The sequence below is a fragment of the Daphnia magna genome, linkage group LG6 (genome assembly GCF_020631705.1).
Source record: "Daphnia magna isolate NIES linkage group LG6, ASM2063170v1.1, whole genome shotgun sequence".
NCBI lineage: Eukaryota > Metazoa > Arthropoda > Branchiopoda > Diplostraca > Daphniidae > Daphnia > Daphnia magna.
Genome location: NC_059187.1, coordinates 3,930,223 through 3,946,383, shown reverse-complemented (window position 1 = coordinate 3,946,383; position 16,161 = coordinate 3,930,223). Strand labels below are relative to the sequence as shown.

At 43.1% G+C, this 16,161-nt stretch overlaps 1 protein-coding gene across 1 annotated transcript; it reads left to right on the top strand.

Moving 5' to 3' along the window:
• The first annotated feature begins 1,167 nt into the window (after window positions 1-1,167).
• Window positions 1,168-16,060, top strand: LOC116924281 (chromogranin-A). Its single transcript, XM_032930797.2, has 5 exons — window positions 1,168-1,272; window positions 1,871-2,566; window positions 5,863-7,529; window positions 8,180-8,384; window positions 14,115-16,060. The coding sequence occupies exons 3-5, from the start codon at window positions 6,126-6,128 to the stop codon at window positions 14,345-14,347; spliced, it is 1,842 nt and encodes a 613-aa protein (XP_032786688.2). The 5' UTR covers window positions 1,168-1,272; window positions 1,871-2,566; window positions 5,863-6,125; the 3' UTR covers window positions 14,348-16,060.
• The last annotated feature ends 101 nt before the right edge of the window (window positions 16,061-16,161 follow it).

Genomic DNA, 16,161 nt, shown 5'->3' with positions numbered 1-16,161 from the left:
TCGTATAAAGAATTATAGGGTAGAGGGTAGGGGAGGCATTGCGTGACACGTGATGGACTTGTGTGTAAACAATCATCGTCAATACACATAGTCAGCCATCCTAATTAATAAATGATGGGAATAAAATAAGGTTTGAACGAATCGAGTATAAAAGTAATAGATGCCCTCGTTCCAGCAACGTTGCAATTATTATTTAAGTATTATTTGATTTGTATTTGGGTTAATCTCATTATTATCTATGTATATCTATACAGTATAGGCTATTATATATACAGCAGTCTCAACGGGAAGGATATATAGCTGTTTGGAATTGACGCAATCGCTTGTACAGCTGCCTACATTATAAAAGGCCGGCCGGAACATGGCCAGTAGATAAAAACGAGGATGGGACGTGACATTATACGATGACATCACTATACATATAGAAGAGCAAAAGCTATAGCGGCTAAGCTCTCTTCACGCTGTTATCTCTGTTCGGCCAATCGTCGCTTACAAGGCGCATATATGAAAATCAAACATTTGAATAACAAATGTAGGGGATAAAACCCCCCCAAAAAACAAAACAAAAAAAAACTGGGGATAGGATATATATACACAGTTGGCATCGCTGGGGACAGATTGCACACCGTTCCATCAGGATTCTTTGAATCTCTTTTGAGGATTGTTGACGCCGATGACCGCCGCACTCAGCAGTTCCGCCTGCACACACCAAAACATTATTGGCTAAATAGCGATGCAAAACGGAGAGTTAGACGACTAAAGACGATATACGATGGCTGGGTATAGGATTGAGGGAGAGGGTGGTTTATTATTATTTATGATTATTATTTATTTTGCTATGGTGCGTGGGCGTCCTTTTGGGTTGTGCCGGAGCGGGGGCGGAGCCTGAAATGGCGGACGGGTTTTCCCTCTTTCTCTCTTCCATTTCCTTCTATGTACCTTATATTCCCTTTTGCTTTCTCATCATCACAATCTTCTTCGTTTCATTCGTCTATTCTTCTTCTTTTTCTTCTTCTTCTTGTGTATCCCTCGTATTTGTACAACGTTTTTTTATTTCCCTTTTTTGCGGCCAAAAAAGAAGAAGAAGAAGAAGAAGAACGAAGAAGGCGAAGGGTAAAAAGAGGAGGAGGAGGAGCCGCAGGGACGAGAAAAAAGGAAAAAAAGGCCTGGCCTCGGCTGGATGGCAAAGACGGGCAAGAAGACACGGCATTACACGACCCTCTCACTCGACAGTCACTCGCCGTAAACGCCTGCCGCAGCTTCCTTCACTCCGTACGCTCTTTCACACATATTATTTGTTGTTGTTGCTGTTGTTGTTGTTGTTGTAGACGTTTCTGGATTGTATACAGTTCGATTTTAAGGGGATTTGTTTCACACTTTTGTTGTTGTTGTTTTTGCGTTAGGTTGTCAAGTTTTTTTGGCGTGAAAGAGATGGGGGGATGTCAGACAGTTGTTTGGCCGAAGGAAAGAGCCATCGGCCCGCCAAGTGGTTCCTACTTTCTTCGGTCGACGCGGTTGTTTAGGTCGGCCGTATCGAATGTTTCATTCGCAAACAAAAACAAAGAAAACAAGAGAACAAAATTAGCATTTCTCTGTCATCGAGTGTTGGGGGTTTTATATGTAAGATGAAACAGTCAATGGAATTGATTTCTAATTGACGGCCGAATGTTTCGGCGAGATGAACACGGAATGTCGTTGCAATTTCGTAGAGATTTCGTTTTATCATTTCCCTTCGCGTGGCAAGGCTCTTCCCCCCCTTTAGATCAGCGTTCATTTCTATGTTTGGCGCTGCAAGTGATGTGTTTATCCAATGTTCATTAATTGATTTTGATTTTATTTTTTTTCTCATTTTTGAAAAAAAACAACGCAGTTGGTGTGCGGAGCGGCCGGCAGCAGAGGATTTTTTAAAGCTGCGCAGTGGCAAAAGAGAAGAAAACATTCAAACCACACAGAAATCGACATAGAAACATTGAAAGCAATTTGGCAACTCTGGCTGACTAACTTGCCCCACTCAAACGTTTGTTTCCATCAAGAAGACATTCCAAACCCAAAACATAGAACACATTCAAACGGAAAATCCAAACACAATAACATCGCAAAAGCAACGCCAACGTCGAGGGCGTCGTGTTGGTGCGTCGTGTTTTTTGCCCGTCCTACAGTGATTCGATCGGGACAAGCGGTTCGAAAGCGTTGACTCGTCGCTGCCCCCCCCCAAAATAAAAAACAACACAAAAAGATAGGACTATAAACGTGTGTGTATCTCGCATTCCGCCAAACCAGACGCGAATTCATTTCGTTTTCTTTTATCTAACCCCTCCTTCCCCCCCCCCTTTCCAACTGCAATTTCGATATAATCGAAAACGAAAGTCGAGAAGAACCGATTCGCGCCGCGTGACAATTGCATTCCAGTTCTAATAGCCGCCCGTTCGTGTTGCAAACATCTTGTCCTGCTGCTGCCGACCCAACCGGCTTTCAAAAAGAAATCAGCAACAACAAGAAGAAGAAGACATCGAACGACGACCATTTTGCCCGCCATTTTTCATCGCCATCCGCATTCAGAACGAGGGTAAGTTTCTATAAACAAAGTGTTCCATTGCTCTTGCCATTCATCCGACGGGTGTCTTGCTCATTTTCTATGCATGTACATGTCTGACTTTGATCAATGAGAGACTATTAGCGTAGATATATACAGGAAAAAGAGCCCAGAAGCCGAGAAATGCGCACCCGCTGCGATAAAGCGACGGCTTCCCCCCTCCTTCTTTTTTTTGAAATTATTCAAAAAAAAAAAAAAAAATTAAAAAGTCCCGTCTGATCATGTCCAGTTGTGTCTTTCATTGAATGAGCCCAAATGCTTATTTGTTTGATCTCTAATGAAGATGATGGACATCTAATCAAAGCTTTCGTGCCACACGCCACACAGCCTATAAATGTCAGACGCATATCGAATGTTGCGTCTATTACACGGACCAAAACCTCAACGAACAAAAAAGAGGGGGTCCCGCATCGCTTTGCGTGTCGCTATCGATGAGCAGCAGATATATAGGAGTCACGTTAGATGCGCTTTTTATGTGTAGACCTATACGTATTATTATCTGCTGATACATTATCGTGCACGCCAAACAGCCGGCCATATGGCATGACGCGTTCTTGCATTGAATATTACACTAGACGAAGATTGAACATCACGTTGGGAGAGGGGGGCAGACGGCTGGATCGCAAATATTGCCCGTTTATATAAAAGAAATGTTACTATTATTTCTTTGCTTCTTTCCCTGCCATATGCAAATCAGACGAGCTGTTGTCACGTTTTCAGCTTGAAATTCAGATGAACATCGTATATAGGGTTTCTTGTTCGTCATCGGACCTGCCCCCTGCAATCCAGGACCTAAGCCACTATACAAGTATACGAAGGATATAGAGCCAAGTCATCAGTGTTAGTCTACACTATATCCAAACGTCAAAGAGCTTTTGATTTTAAAAAAGGAAATGGGCAAATGAAAAACGTAAAGTGAAACAGCAAGAGGTTGGAACTGGTATAAATTATAATTGGTCCCACGCTTTCCTGCGGTCTATTTAGGTCGTGATTGAAAATGTCAGCGTTGTCTCTGAATAAAAACAAAGAATGACGTGTGCTATAGCATATAGATTAGATATATATTTTTTGTTTTTCTCCCCGTCCACAGCACACAATTAAAATTCAACAATAGCCTATACTATATATACGCGTGATAAGAATAGAAAGGCATAGATTCGTGCTGATCGCCATGAAAATGCGGGATCAACATTGTCAACACAACTGCCTTTGCTTTGGCGCAAATCTCTTTCTTCCAAAAACATTTTTGCATCGTCTATAATATTTTGTCCTTTTTCTTTTTGTCAAATTCAAAATTCAAAATCAAATCAATAATCCCTGAAAGCATCAGGTGCTTTTTGGTGTCCTTTCAATCGGCTAAACAAACGAGAGCGCGCACACGGGAGATTTAAGTATCGAAAACGACAAGTCTAGACGTGCTGCATGTTTTTTTAGCTATCGATTCAAGTTTTGATATATATTTCTTTTAAAATTCTATTTGATTTTGTATTTGATTTTTTCTTTTTTCATTTTTATTTATTTCTTTTGCGGGAAAGGCCGAAAGTTATTAGACGCGGTTGATATAGGCCATAAGGCAACGGCAGTTCGTCCCCAAAGTTGAGCCTTTCCCGGAAATCCATCAATTCGACTGATTGGACCAGCAAAAATATTGGCCGCCTCCGTCTGTAAGCGCTCCGGCTTTCCGGCCATTTTCCCTTCCCCCCCCCCTTTCCCGCTGGATGCTGTTGCACAATAATCCCCACTATTTCTATTTTTTCTCCTTTTATATATAACATCTCAAAGTCTATATAGCTCTATAATATAACCTGTTATATATGCATTCTATGTATATATATAACCATCTGGCAGATTGAAAGGTTATATGCACATTAACGACCTGTTCTCGCAGCCAAAACAAAACTAATTATAGGGCGGATATGTATGCTATATAATCGGGGCACAGATTGAATGTGTCAGCAGACAGCTGGATTGAGACATCTGCTATAAGTGATGGCCATTCTAACCAAACTGGCCGCTAAATGATAAGATCAAATGAGAGGCTGAACAAAAGAAAATGAAACGGTTAGGTTGAAGGAGGCCAGTTAGTGCAATCATCTGGGATACAACACATAGTTTTATGAAACGGTCGACTGACTCTCTGAATCGCTCTTGACGTCATGCAACCATTCTAATGTTCTGTAAGCTGTTCGGCTTCGCGACACGCAAGCCTTTTTGCCAGTTTGCTTCAAACCCGATGTACAAAAGACATTGCAAATATGTGTCATGTCCAACGTCACCAGGCGCTTCGTTCCTGATGACGTCGCTCGCAATTATTCACGTATTGCCTATAATCGCCTCGGCCTGGCTGCTGTGTATGCAAAACGGCAAATGTTATGAACGCCTTCCTTTTCATTCGCATTTCGCTTTCTTCATAGTTGCGCATTAGTTCAACCCACGCAGTTTTGCCCCTTTATTTTTTCAAAAAATATAGACGTCAAGATGAGGACACGTGACGTTAAGTGAGGCAGGGAAGGGCAAGCTTTGAGTGGTGGGCGAGTTTTCAACTGGCCAAATAAAAGAAGCACGGCCATCAAATAATATAGGCCAATTAACTTGTCGCCACCCTGGCGATTGCCCGTTTGTTGTACGTGTCACACAGCAGCGTCGGGTCATTATTCATACGCCCTCAGCCCTCCAATCTATAATAGGACCAGCTTTTCTTTTGAACGACGCGCGCGAAGCGGCGGCTTTCGATGACAATAGAAATGGTCCAAACAAGGTCATTAACATCAATGGGGAAAATCAAAAAAAAGGGCCGATGGAATTGTTGTGATGTTCAATCAATATGCAATTTATATACAGCGGGAGGGTGTCTTATACATGTATGTAGAGCTATATAAGAAACTGGATGATGGTGGGCTCAGTGGGCTGTCGGCGCAATCATAGGCGAAGAGGTACGGCCGAGAGCAAACGGATCGGAGCCGATGGAAGAGGATGAATTGCGCAAGCTGATGAGGCCAGATATAGCGCCAAATATGACCCCAATAGCCTGGCCCTCGAGTCAATTATATATGTAAATATAGGCCAGCATAGGTGAAACATATGGCCAATGGTCGGAAAAAAAACAAATGAAGACACTGTCGCGTTATTATTTAGCCTATAAACTATCATTTTGTCTGGTTGATCTGAAAAAAAATCAAATAAATAAAATGGAGATCGTAACCGGAAGTGGTGGCGAGGCCGTCATATAAGCCCACAGATATCTAATGACTCCATTGACAATGTGACAGGGAGCCTGGTGGCGGAGGAGGACGGCGGGTGGTGTGGAGGAGAAGGAGTTGCACAGCCGGCGCCAACGAAGAGGAGGGTGCCAAGATTAATCGAGGCGCAACAGCAGCAAGAAGAGAAAGAGCAGTGATTGCGCCTGACTGACCATTTACGTCATCAATCAGGAAAGAAAAGAAAAAAAAAAGGCGCCACCGGAACTGACACACGAAATTCAATTTCAAAATCAAATCAAATCAAGAATCCGAAAATCAAAACAAATAGAAAAATGCAGTGGTCAGGATGGTTGCTGGTGATTGGTTTGCTGCTTTTGTGGACGACGTCGGCAGCGTCGGCGAGCAACGCGAGTCCGCGCGAGCTGAAAGCGCTGAGGGCGGCATTGAAGAAACAGCAGCGCATCAAGGATCAGCTGCTGCAACAGCAGCAGCAACAACAGCAGCAGCAACAGCATCGCTCCTCGTCGTCGGCAGGAGCCGGCGGCAAAGGGGCGTCCATTGGAGGAAGCGGCGAATACGTGCCGGACGCCGGGCCGTGGTCGTCTTCGTCCATGGACGCAAATAAGGAGCCGAGCTGCGAGCAGTTGCGTCACATGTGGCGCCAATCGAAGCGGCACTCGCGGGCCGCCGAGGCCACCAATGAAATCCCCCAGTACGCCGACCCGTTCGCCCGCGCTACTTCCCTTCACTACGCCCGCCAACTTCAAAACGATTTCTCTTCGGGAGCCGAGCCGACGCTGCGTCCCAGGCAGGAGAGGCGGCCCGTCATCTACGGCCGCCTGCACTCGTCGCCGTCGGCTGCGTCCGACGGCCAGGAAGGGGCCGACCGGCCGGCCAGGCCCTTCGACGTCCTGCGCAAATTGAGCTGGACGGAGTCGTCGGCGGACGCAGCCTCTCCGCCGAGCGAGTCGATCAACGGCCAGGGACGCAGCGGCTCGGCCGTCGTCCTCTACGGCGAAGAGGAGCGATCGCCGTTCCCCAAATCGCCGGCCAAGGGGAGTCTGCAGCATTTGCGCGAACTCGTCCGCGAGGAGCAGGGCCGTCAGGGCGGCGTCAAGGGAAGTTTCCAGCAATTGCGCGACATCGTCCGCGAAGAGAAGAGCCGCAACGACCAGCAACAGGGAAGGGCTTCGCCTTCCAGCCGCACCGACTGGAGCGACGCCGACGTCGGACGCGTCGTCACGTCGCCGGCCGACCACGCCAGCAAACATCTGCTGTTCGCCATGCAGGGCGACGCCCCGTACGACAGTGGCGGCAGCAGCGGCCCGTCGCCGCATCAGCCCACCCATGCCAGACGGCCATCGAACAGCAACAACTACAGCCGACTGTCGTCCTTCGGCAAGTCCCACCATCGCAATCACAACAGCCAAAGCGCCAACAGGCAGCAAGGGATGAACGAGCCGCCGGATCTGGCCGCTGTGGCCGCTGCGGCAGCAGCGTCGCGCAAGTCTTTCCAGCTGAGGGATCCTCCGCGGCCGAGGATCAGTTCCAGCCGTCTGTTGGGTAGCCAACGGGCCGCGTCGGCCAACGCCAACAAGTGGACGTCGTCGTCCTCCTTTGGCGGCCCGGATTCCGACGATGATGTGGGCGTCGTCCGCGGCTACGTGGTCGCAAAGGGCGGCGTTAAAGCGCTCTATTCTCCGTCGAAACCCAACAGGAGATCGTTAACAACTGCCGTAAGTGACGCATTGTTATTATGTGTTACCCATTTGATTCTATGAATTAGAAAAAACAAAAAAACAAAATGATTAACTTAAATGTATAAGGATTGCATTTATAGCCCGTAAGGGAAAGAGCGTCTTAACGCTTGACGTTGTTAACATAACAGGGGCGGGGGGATATCCTTGACATCGCTGGCGGAGGAGCGAGGCTATACAGCATCAGGGTTATAAGCTTAAATCCCGACTAAATATATATAAGTATAGATGAATCACGAGATTGAAAAGCCGCTAGTTTGGAAGACATCCTATATAACACACATCCCGCTGAATGTCCTCCAATGGAAACAAGGCGAAAGCGGACACATAGTCACGTAATACGTATAGATAACTGAGCGCGTATAAGAATGTATAATATAGACGAACGCCAATAGCGTTAGCAGCAAGTTTGAACTTGTTTCTTCTTTTCTTTGAAGGGACAACTCTATACTTGTATGTTATAGTTCTATAAAGCTTTTGCACCTGGCGGCAAACTGCAAGACTGCCTGTGGTTTAATACTCGCAACAGCAATAAATTCAATAGATATGAAATAATTTGCATATCGTAATTTGCATATTTTGTCAACTATAAAACGTTATCATTTTTCTTGGTCGGCGTTGTTCATTAGGAGGAAGACGACGATGATTGCGGTGATGAAGTGGTGGATACCTGCCGAAGCCATTCCGATTGCCGATGCGCTGCGGCGGCGTCGTCTGTCCAGCAGCGATGTCAACGCGGCCGTTGCGTGCCGCTTGCCAAGAATGGCGGCCAGAAACGGCAGAGGAATCATCAAAAACGTCAACCCCCACCCACTTCGATGCGTCGCCGTCGCCGTAAGTTTCAATTCATTCATTCATTTTGATGCGCGTGTGTGTGTGTGTGTCTTGGCCATATATATTATACATATGCCTCGATGACTGTGGGTGCAGCTCGACGGACAGCAGCTCGATTGGGGCACGACACAATAATCGCTTCGTATACATACACGTACAGCCAACAAACACAAACAAATAGGCGTTCAAATGGACTATCCGCCTTGTCATGACAGCAAGCCCGAACAATCAAGGGAAAAGCAACATCGTGATTCAGCAACGTATTATATAGACCTATATACAAGCGTTGTTTGATATATATCTTTGAGATATTGCATTTTTTCAAGTGGTTTGTGTGTCGTTTCCAACCGATTGCTGTTCATGTTCGTGATGTTGGCTTTTTACTCGATTGCCAAAAGGGAATCTTGAATGAATACGGTGTTCATTCATTCAAACAAACCTATAGTAATGGCCGCACCTTTCTTTTTTTGTTTCCCGTTATACTCAATGACTGGCTCTTCTTCTAATACGTAGCGTGTTCTCGCACACAGAATGCCATTCAAACACAACGTAAACAAAGAGAGAAAAACAAAATGGCCATGTCGAGAGGTATAGACTATCTACACTATAATTGATCCAAGTAGGAAAACAAGGGTGTGCGAAAAACATTTGCAACTATGTCCAGCCGAGTTTGGTAGTCTCCCGTTCTAATCTTTTTTGCATATATTACATGATGCATATATAAAGGACATGCTGCTAGATGGTTAGAAAAGATCTAAAAACAAAAAGGTGTGGCACTGCATACCTCTTCATGGACAGCAGACACGACAGGTGGTGGTCCAGGCTGCCATTCAGCCATTGATTCCCATTTAGAACGAATCAATTTTCAAGGATGTGTTAGACTCGGTCAAGGATACATCCGATTCGAATGAATCGATTTCACGAGAAGAAATGCATCAGCTGATCCCAACCTTAAAAAAGAAATGAAAATCAAATTGAAATTGGCCTTTTTTTATAATTGCTTGTTGTTGCTTATATAGTTCCAGATTTTCGATGTGGAGACGCACCATAACGACGGCAATGAGACATATCGACGGACTTGCTTTGCCAGCCCGCCCACTCTCCAATCAGATTTGTTACTCAGCGACGTCATATCGCGGACCCTATTACTCTTGTTGACTCTCTTTCCATATCACGAAGGATAGATACACGGACTATATCGGGGCAGGCCGAAAGCAAATGAAAGGGAGCTTGTCAAAATCCAATCACAACATTTTATTTATTTTATTTTTTTTTTTTTTTGAGGGGACGCGGACGAGAGATGATTAAAACCAAATAAAATCAAGAAAAAGTCAAGAGTCCCTTTTTGTGTGTGTGTGTGTGTGTGTGTGTGACAAGACTCGGAGTAAAAATGTCCTGTTTCCATTTGACGTATTATTTTTGATGGACCATCTCACACAGAGCCGCGTGCGCTGTGGATGAATGGAATCCCTTTCTCAATGGACCACTGGGTCCGTCTATTGTCTATAAAGACGAGGTATATATAGCATCGCAATCTCCGTTGATAGTTGCCCAACAAAAGACGAACTCTGTTAATTGGAATGATATTGAAAAAAAAATAAGAATAAGGAACGAATTCAATCTCGATCGTGCGTTAGGAGAGGAAATCAAGAAGAAACAAAAAAAAAAGGTGGGGTCTTTTCTTTTTGATTTGCATATCATGAAACATTTGATTTCGAGTTTGTTCCGTGTGTGTCTGTGGTAGGAGGGGGGTGGTATTTCGAAAGCAAAGAAAAGAGCGAGTTTGGACATATGGTTGTGTCGAACGCGGGAATGATCGGTGCGCCCACATCAGGTGGTGAAATGGCCGGACCTTTGCACACAGCTGGCACAATGACGTCACCTTCTATACGCTCAACTTCAGTGATGTAGCCTGTGCTCATTTCGCTTGACCTCGGCCAGTAATAGCTCGATCGTGTTATCCAGCCTCAAACATTTTTGCATCTCATTATTATTTTTCCCCCCGATATTCTCACGGCCGAAAGCGGTCGACTTAGTCCGTCCCATTTGGCAAGATTGCGTTCGCTGCCGTTCAGCCATTTCGAATGAATGAATGGATGCCATTTTTTTTCTTCTTCTTCTTCTTCTTCTTCTTCTTTCTTTATACGAACGGCTACAACAAACGAGTGAATGAATGAATGCATGAATGGAAACCGGCTGTGATAGGCGTTCATCGCCGGCGTCAATGGGTTTTGGACGTCGGCCAAGCAAAGATATACGCGCATTCTTATACACACACACACACACAGAGACAAGAAAAGGGGCCAGCCAAATGCATAATATGCACGGACGCCGCACATCGATTTGATCGAGGTAGAGGCGATTCATCCTTTGTGTTTGTTCGTAACACAGTGAAAATAAAAAAAACCCCCAAAAAAGGGGGGTGGGGGAGATAAGAAATAAACGACGTCTTTCAACTGACAGGGTCGACCAGCGTCTGATGTATATTTGCATTCGACCCTGATTATTTGTCGATGCGTGTGCAGATTTTTCGCTTGGCCCAATTGCCTCGACCTTCTTTTCGCCCCACCTTCGCTTTGTTTCAACCAAAGTTTCGAGACAAATAAAAATGGAAGATGTCCGTGAAGAGGATTTCAAGTCCTCGACCTACTGTTTAACTGGCCAAGTTTTTTGTTTGTTTTTTTTTTTTTTCGTTGTCGTTGATGTCCGCTTGACTTCCTAACTGCTGCTTTAGAAAACAGCAGTCTGTATAGGCTAATAGACGCCATTTCCATGGCAGAGCAAACAGCCTAACTCTATATAACCGACAGTGCGTATTATATATACTGTATATATATATATATTTTTTTTTAAAGTATAATGTCAACCAATCTTGATTCGACATGCTAAATTGAGTTGATTTCCGGCCGGGGGGAAGGGGGAAAGAGAGAGAGAGAAAAGAAAAAAAGGGGGGGGGGAGGCAATGCGAAAATCATGCGCAATCACATAGTAAATGGAATGGTGCATGAAGCGTTTGCTTTTTTTCTGAATCAATCTCAGAAATTTGCATCTCATCTATGCAAAATTGTATACATGCGTTTATAGCCTGTTCATTGAACGTAGCTCGCGTGCGCCTATCACGAGGAAGCGACTGTGCTGCCCCCGTCCGACGTCACGTGTCCACATCATCGTGAGCAACTCGAAAAAAAGAAAATCAAAATAATAATAATAATAATAATAATAATAAAGTACAGTAGGTGCCTCTGACTAAGACTTTCGGTCGGTAAGATTGTCACGGTCCGTTTGGCTAACCCGGGAGGGCTTCTTCACATCGGATGATGTACACAATCTTTTTTTGCCTTTTCCAACTCAACTGACACGCAGGCATATACACACACACACACACACTGGGAAGTGGGGGGGGGGGGAGAGAGAAAGCTGAACGTTCACGCTCCGTTTCCCGTTGCTCGGATCTTTCATTTCCTCCTTCTCTCTTTCTCTCTCCCCCTTTCCCCTCTGTGAGATTATTATATGGACTTTCTTTTTGCCACTCTTCTCTCATTTTGCCTCCCACACTGTTGCGGCTCTCCCTCTTGAACGAGGTATAGACTAGTTTATATTTTATAAAGACACAAGGAGTTGGATTTTTCTTTTTGGTGCTGTGTGTTTGATTCCTCTTGCGTGAGCGCCGCCTGGCAGCAGATCAACCGGTCACGTATATAGCACAAGTGCAATTGATATATATAAGACGAGATCGTTTTTCACGTGAAAAATAAATATCAAATCAAATGAAACAAAAAAAAATAAAAAACAACAAAGATGATGACGCAGGGGATCGTGCAGAGCTCCCGGAACTCGAGTCTCCCTTCATTTGAACTTTATATTTTTATATAGATACGTATATGTATACTTTATTTTGATTATTATCGAGATGTTTTTGTTTTTGTTTTTAAACTGAATTTTATGGTACGGTATGATCGTCTACTTTTATCCCTTTTTTGGACGGTATATGATGACTTTGGTTGTGTTCAGCACCGCACATGCCGCCCACGTCTGTAATCTTACGCAATCATCTCTCTTCAAACGCGTCGTCTTTCACTGCCGCCGCCCGTATCACTTTGTATAGCCGCCCAGTCAGTTGTATATGTAAGGACGGACGGGAAAACTATGTCCCTGATTCATCCGCACGGAACCACTTTAGCCAGATCGATTGATTCGATTGCTCTGCAAGTGTGTTCTATATACGTTGAACGAGGAGCTGTATAGACCATTGCCTTTCTCTCTGTTTGTTTTGTTTTTTTTGTTTTTTTCAATCTATTATTTATTTACATTTAACTTTGAACTATACGAAACGCCAGGTTGAAACTGTGATTTTACAGCACTTAAAATTCAGAGGATGCAATTCATCGCGTTTATTACAACAACCATTTTCGCTATTTTTAATTACTGCAGATGAAAAAAAAAAAAGGGGGAAGGGAGAGAGAGAGAGAGAGAGAGAGAGAGAGAGAGAGAGAGAGAGAGAGGGAATGAAATTGCGTTATAAGGTTGCAGCTGCCTGCACACGCAGCACGCACACACCCACACACAAAATGCCAACCGGAAACTTGTATAAAGTCAGAATAGTTCTCTAAGCTCGGTCGCGGGCTTAATAAAATGAAAAAGACACACATCGCAAAGAGAAACGAAAGATGTAGTGTATAGAGATTGAAAAGAAGGTGCGTCTCGCACGGTCCCGGTCCCGCCGATTTGCCTTTAGAACGCGCCCGCCGTCCGAGTTCAATGGGCGATGAGCTGCGCAACAACAGCAACAACAACAAAAAGTGGAGAGGAAAAGATATATTGCGAATGCAGATGAACATCAGCACACTTGTCCGACTCTCTCTCTTTTATTATTGTGCACAACTGTTGGCCTTTTTCTTTTTCACGTGTTTTATTATTTCGTTTATAAGAAAAAAACGTGTAGCGGCTCCGCTTATACACACCCCGGTGATGTCATCAAAAGGCACAGCTTCTCTCTCTCTCTCTAGCTGAATTCACGTTCAATGGTTCGAATATATAGGAGGGATGATGACGTCATTCATCACGCAATCACGATAAGCATCGTATGTCAGTTGCGATTTATTTTGCGTAGAAGGAAGAAGAACATATCAGCCACGGCCAAGAAACATATATCTATAAAATACGAATGTTTGTTCATTTGAAATTCTCATCGATCGCTGTCCAATGGCTCTTGGCGACTCTTCAACATGAAAAGAAAGAAAAAAAGGCATCACACTTTCAAACGTATATATCCAGCACCTTTAAAGAAGAAGAAGAAAAGAGGATTGTCATTAGCTATATCAGAGTAGCCTATATATATATATATGGGGATTTCGAATACAATGGTTAGAGAGAGAGTTGTCGGAAAGCCAACAGAATATAATTTTTTTTTTCTTTTCTCAATATAAAAATCCCCTCATTAGAAGCGACTTAAGATCCGCCACATGACAATAGAAACTTTTCCATCATTTCCGGTAGAACGGCTATTCTATAGTATAGATGTGTATGGCACAGAACACAGCACACTATGGAAAAAATAGGCCATTTGTCTTCTTATAGTTATACGCTGCAGTAGCTTTTCACTGTTTGATTTTGGCTCATTTCTTTCTTTCGGACGTTCTCGATGATGAATCGTTTCCGACTTTTGAAGAAGATGATGATCGATATCCCGTTTTTGTGTGTGTGTTTCTCTCTCTTTTTTTGTGCCGACAGTTGAAGACGATGAACGAGAGCTGAGTGAAGATGAGTGGACACAAAGCGATCAAGACGAGCCAGATCCATCTCGATTGGAGCAGCTGCTGCAAGAAGATCAACAGTCGGAAGATGAGACCAGCCATTTGTGGCAAGAGGAGCATCGCTCCAGGCCAAATAGCCGCAAAGCCGAGACCATCCGAGACATCATCGACGCTCTCCAACAAATCGATCAACAAGAGTCGACGGATTAAAAAGGGACGAGGGAATTCAAACAAGAAAAAAAAAACTTCTGACGGTGACATTTAGGTGACATTCATTTTGTTCCTTACAAAATGCTTTGAACAGCAAAGAACAAACAACTGCGCACACGCAATTCCGGCGAAAAACGTAATAATGAAAGCTGCAGAACAAACATTACTCTCCCCAATAATAAAATTAAATCTAAAAAACTAAAATAATTAAAAAAAAAAAAATGCAGATTGAACTTGATTCCTTCCCTGGCACGTGTTGATCTCACACACTTGATTTTTTTTTTTTTTTTTTTTACAAAGAAAAAAATTAAGAAAAAAAAAAACAAAACAAAAGGGAACAACGACGTACCCTCTTGAAAATGAAAAAAAAAATGCGTCCCTTTCTTTTCAATTTCCCTTTTACATTCGACATGGCCACTCGTTTTTCTCAAATGAAATATGAAACTCACTTGTTTAATTAACGTCACACTCATCGCATGCTATGAATATCAAATGGGATACACCTACACAATTTTTATACACAAACATAGACACGCACTTACAGACAGACACGGCAATTTCAAAAGTTATGGAGAGCCGAGATATTGAAACACGCCATCATTCCAATGACATAACGTTTTCTTTTTTTTGTTTTTCATTTTAAATATGTCTTTCTTTTTTTAGTTCTGATTCTGATTTTTATTGTTTATTTTTTTTTTGCTTTGTGTCGGTCTCCCACCCACGCTCTTGGGTCAATTAGTTTCTTTCCAACAAATGATTTGCATTCGTGTATGTTTAATTTCGTTTTTCGTTTGTTGACCATTGGCACCCGACAACCAGGGATATGCTGACATATCAATAGCCTCTCCCTTCCATTCCTCTCGCCATTCCCAATCAAACAACAACAACCAAAAGAAGAAGAAAACTCTGAAACAAACCAAATAGGAGCAAGCCGAAATGAATAAAGCACACACACGAAATTAGAAACAAACAAAAAAGATATGAAAACTAAGGCAATGCGCTGTGTGAACAAAACCCCCCCAAAAAAACAACGCATTTCAATTGTTTTAGAGAACAAGGCAAAACAAAAAAAAACAAAACAAAAGACATATAGAATTATACATATATATAAATATCAGCTTGTCTCTTACGTATATATACATCCATTCTGTATTTTCATTTCTCGGCAACGGAGAAGACGCAGAGGAAAAAGAAGGAGAACATTTTACCTAGTGCATATCAAAGCATAGTGTCTTTATGTGGCGGTTTCGCAAACTAAACTAAAAAAAAAAAAAAAAAAAATTAAATACAAATTTTAACCCGACAGTAGCCCAATCCAAAATGTTTCCCCCCACTCTTTAATCCTCTGAATTCTATATATTACACCACATGTGATGTGTATAACTTCAAATAATCTTAATTATTGTGACTGTATGCTATACTATATACACAAAGAAACAAAAAGACTAACCGCAAAAAAAAAAACATAAACAGGCAACACAATCGATTGTTCTTCACCTGGACAATTTTTATTGACATACACATTTGTTTGTTTAGTTTTGTCATTTTCCTTTCTCTCTCTTATACTTTGTTGGATCCACAGCAATCAATGTTTTCGTTTGTCCTTTCTCCCGCATTGCTCCCTTCCAGAAACAGACACGAATAAGCGCTTGAAACATGATTATTTGACTGTGTATACTACATTTACTTGAAGTCTACATCATTTGTCAAAGATCGACCTTGTTCTTGTTTGTTTTTGTTGTTATTTTCGTTTTCTTTAACGCCCGTTCACGAGTTTCTATATATAATTCATTCTATATTACAAATCATATGGG

Excerpts from the sequence above, each read along its gene's own strand:
- LOC116924281 (XM_032930797.2), top strand. The coding sequence starts at position 6,126 with ATGCAGTGGTCAGGATGGTTGCTGGTGATTGGTTTGCTGCTTTTGTGG. Across the intron at positions 7,530-8,179 it reads GGAGATCGTTAACAACTGCC|GAGGAAGACGACGATGATTG; the intron begins GTAAGTGACGCA and ends GTTGTTCATTAG. Across the intron at positions 8,385-14,114 it reads TTCGATGCGTCGCCGTCGCC|TTGAAGACGATGAACGAGAG; the intron begins GTAAGTTTCAAT and ends TTGTGCCGACAG.